The following is a 3,292-nucleotide window of genomic DNA, read 5'->3' on the forward strand; positions in this document are numbered from 1 at the left end:
ACCTGTTGTCACTCCATCAATCTCTGCATGATGCCAGCAACACCATGTCAACACCATGATAAAATAGAGCAATTTATAGTTACTGCTACCAGGCCTCCCTCTCTCTCTCTCTCTCTCTCTCTCTCTCTCTCTCTCTCTCTCTCGCGCGCGTGCGCTTTCTCTATCTATCTGTGCATAGTGGGATCCACATTTTCCTGAATAAAATAAAATATCATTTAAATGCACCTTGGTTGTTTTTTCACTGTCGTAAAACTGTATTTTCACCAGCTTTCTTCTATTTATTTTCCCAGTTTCATACCACAATTGAATTCTGTCCTAAAACACAAATCCTTTTTTTTTTTTCTTTGTTTGTTCGGTTTTAATCTGTGATGTGCACTTTGGTATAAAGTGTCTCATACCTTTTTTTCCCCCCCCCTCATCTCCGGTGCAGCCATGTCCGACGTCGAGGAAGAATATGAGTGAGTGTGGAAAACAGAATTTTTCCAGTTCTATTTTAGGGCATGTTTTTGCTGGTGTTTTTTTTTTGTTGTTGTTGTTTTTTTTAGCTTCACATAACACATTCTGACATTTTGGCTCTTCCCTCTTTCGCCTCTCTCTCTCTCTCTCTCTCTCTCTCTCCCTCCCTCTTTCTTTTTACACCTGCACAGGGAGCAGGCAGAGGGTGAGTATAAAATTTTGTTTTTGCCTTTTCAGTTTAAAAAAAAAAACAAATCATAGATTCATTTCGCAGTCAGTTTATCCGCTTGTTTTCCGGCAATGCTCTCATTTTTTGTCATTTTTGGCAGTTGCACTGATGTGGTTGTTTAAAAAAAACAAAAACAAAAAAAAAAAACAGCAATGTTTATATTTTTATGTTATATACCGGATATACCAGATATGTCTCATTATGCAAGATCTCATAATCTCCTTTTCTCTTGAGACCTTTGTCCCAACTCATATAAGTGTTTTTTTTTTTCCAAATCAATCGTAACCTCTTTGAGTGTGCCAAGCAACAAAATTCCTTAGAGCTATTGACTCTAACAATAATTGGACATGGGAGCGTTTTACAGTTATAACAGTTAATGGGAGGGGCACACTTGCCATTCTCCAGAATTCTCCAACTAGAATCAGCACAAAAAAAAAAAAGAAAAAAAAACTGGACTGAGACTGGCAGGTAGAGCACTAATGAGCCCTGCCCATGGCTTGTTCAGCACTACCTCAACTTTACTACCTTGGTCATGTTTCTTTTCTCTCTCTCTCCACCTCTCTCTCCCTCACTCCCCTCTCTCTCTCTCTCTCTCTCTCTCTGTGTGTGTGTGTGTGTATGTTAGAGGTAGAGGAGGAGCAGGAGGCAGAAGCTGAAGAGGAGCCCCAGCAGGAAGATGATGCAGGAGGTACGATCCTTCCCATCCAGTCTTGCCAAATATTTTCTTTCTTCCAGTCAGTTTTTTCCCCCAGAAGTGCAGAGTGATAATGATCTCAGGGAAAAATGTTCCACCTTCAAAAACTGTGACCCCACTGCTCTGCACCTTTTGTTTGCTTGTCTGTCTGTCTGTCGGTCTGTCTGTCTGCCTGCCTGTCTGTCTGTCTGTCTGTCTGCCTGCCTGTCTGTCTGTTTGTTAATTTGTTTGTTTTTTGGTTTGTTTGTTATGCAACCTGACCTTTCTTTTTTTTTCTCTTCCCATTCTTTAATGATCCGGGACCACAGAACAACAAGAGTACACAGAGTACCAAGGTACTTTGAAGAGAAGACTTGTTTTTGAGAGTCGCTAACATAAGTGTATGCTTTCAGATTATGCGATGTTGAAATGAGCCTGTATTGCAGAAGTATTTGCCTTACAGATTTTCTAAATGTGTGTTTAGTCTATTGTGTTGGATGAAAGAAAATGCTTGGATAGTGTTTCATGGAGACAATGTACAATATATATGAAATATATATGTTAAACATTTGTAATTGGTCTCCACAGGTACATGTATGATCATGGACATATGTGGTGCACTTTTTACGAATGTTTGACAATGTACAACATGTGTCTCAGAAAGCTGCATTTAGTGACCACAGCTGCATTATGGGAAACTGAGTTTTTTTTTGTTTTGTTTTTTTTAAACATTGCTTGCCTATGCTCGAATGCTTGAAAGCTTTTTAAGGATCACTCTGTTTCTTGTCCATGATTCCATCTCAACTCCTCTTCTCCATTTCTCTATTTCCATTTCTTTTTCCATGTGCCGTGTCTCTTTGAAATCTGTATCACTCTCTCATTCTCTCTCTCATTCATTGGCTGGTCAGAGGGGTCTCAAGAGGAAGGTGAGCCTTTGCAGAATTTCCTGCGTCTCACCTAAAGTGGTTTAAACAAAATACATTAAGTTTCCCTAATTCCTTTGGCAATCTCTCTCTCTCTAAGGTTCACCACTAACCCTTGGCTTTGAATTAACAATCACAATATCATTCTCTTGTCTTTATGTCACACTGTATAACACTAATATTAATGATGAAAAATCACTTAAAGATGTTTATTTAATGCCTCGGAAGCAGAACTAAAGTGTATATTTTGAACAAGTACAATAACTGCATCATTCAGAGCTAGAACACTGTATTGCCTTTTTTGTTTGTTCGTTGTTTGTTTGTTTGTTTGTTTGTTTGTTTGTTTGTTTGTTTTGTCCAGACTGTGAACACCAACTGCATTTTTCACAAATGAAGTACCCACTGCATTTCTTAGAACTAGAACACTAACTGCATTTTTCAGAACTAGAACACTAACTGCATTTTTCAGAACTAGAACACTAACTGCATTTTTCGGAAATAGAACACTAGCTGCATTTTTCGGAAATAGAACACTAGCTGCATTTCTTAGAACCGCAGAACACTAACTGGGGCAGCCATGGCCTAAAGGTCAGAGAGGCGGCCTCGGTGCCGAAAGGTCAGCGGATTGATACCCTGGACAGGCAGACAAGGGTTTGGGCAGGGGGGAGTGAATGACAGCGCTCCCCCCCCCCCCCTCCCTCAGCATCCATGGCTGAAGTGCCCTTGAGCAAGGCACCTAAAGGCCAATTTATGTTTCTGCATCGAATCTACGCCGTAGGTAGCGAGCAGGCTCTGCGTAGCCATGTAGCCTACCCCGGAGCTAACGCCGTCGCCGTTGTTCAACATGTATTAGCTCCAACCCCAACATGATCTGCTCAGCTTCAGTCTCCAATCGAAACATTTCCGGCAAAATGGCGAACTGAGCCCGTGTTATTTTGAGAGCCCCGTTCGTTTGTTCCCAAACGTTTAGAAACTATTCCTTCTTTTCTAACTCAAAACTTATCTTATAGA

At 40.6% G+C, this 3,292-nt stretch overlaps 1 protein-coding gene across 2 annotated transcripts in view; it reads left to right on the top strand.

The window, feature by feature from the left end:
- The first annotated feature begins 432 nt into the window (after nucleotides 1-432).
- The window catches only part of tnnt1 (troponin T type 1 (skeletal, slow)), a 7,949-nt gene continuing 5,089 nt past the window's right edge, over nucleotides 433-3,292 (top strand). Inside the window, exons 1-4 of one of the 2 annotated variants that reach the window (XM_030793374.1) lie at nucleotides 433-458; nucleotides 648-661; nucleotides 1,311-1,373; nucleotides 1,688-1,714. In XM_030793374.1, the coding sequence (XP_030649234.1) occupies nucleotides 433-458; nucleotides 648-661; nucleotides 1,311-1,373; nucleotides 1,688-1,714 (130 nt within the window). The remainder of the gene's footprint in view (nucleotides 459-647; nucleotides 662-1,310; nucleotides 1,374-1,687; nucleotides 1,715-3,292) is intronic. The other variant, XM_030793375.1, reaches the window with a different exon arrangement.

The sequence above is a fragment of the Chanos chanos genome, chromosome 16 (assembly GCF_902362185.1).
Source record: "Chanos chanos chromosome 16, fChaCha1.1, whole genome shotgun sequence".
Lineage (NCBI taxonomy): Eukaryota > Metazoa > Chordata > Actinopteri > Gonorynchiformes > Chanidae > Chanos > Chanos chanos.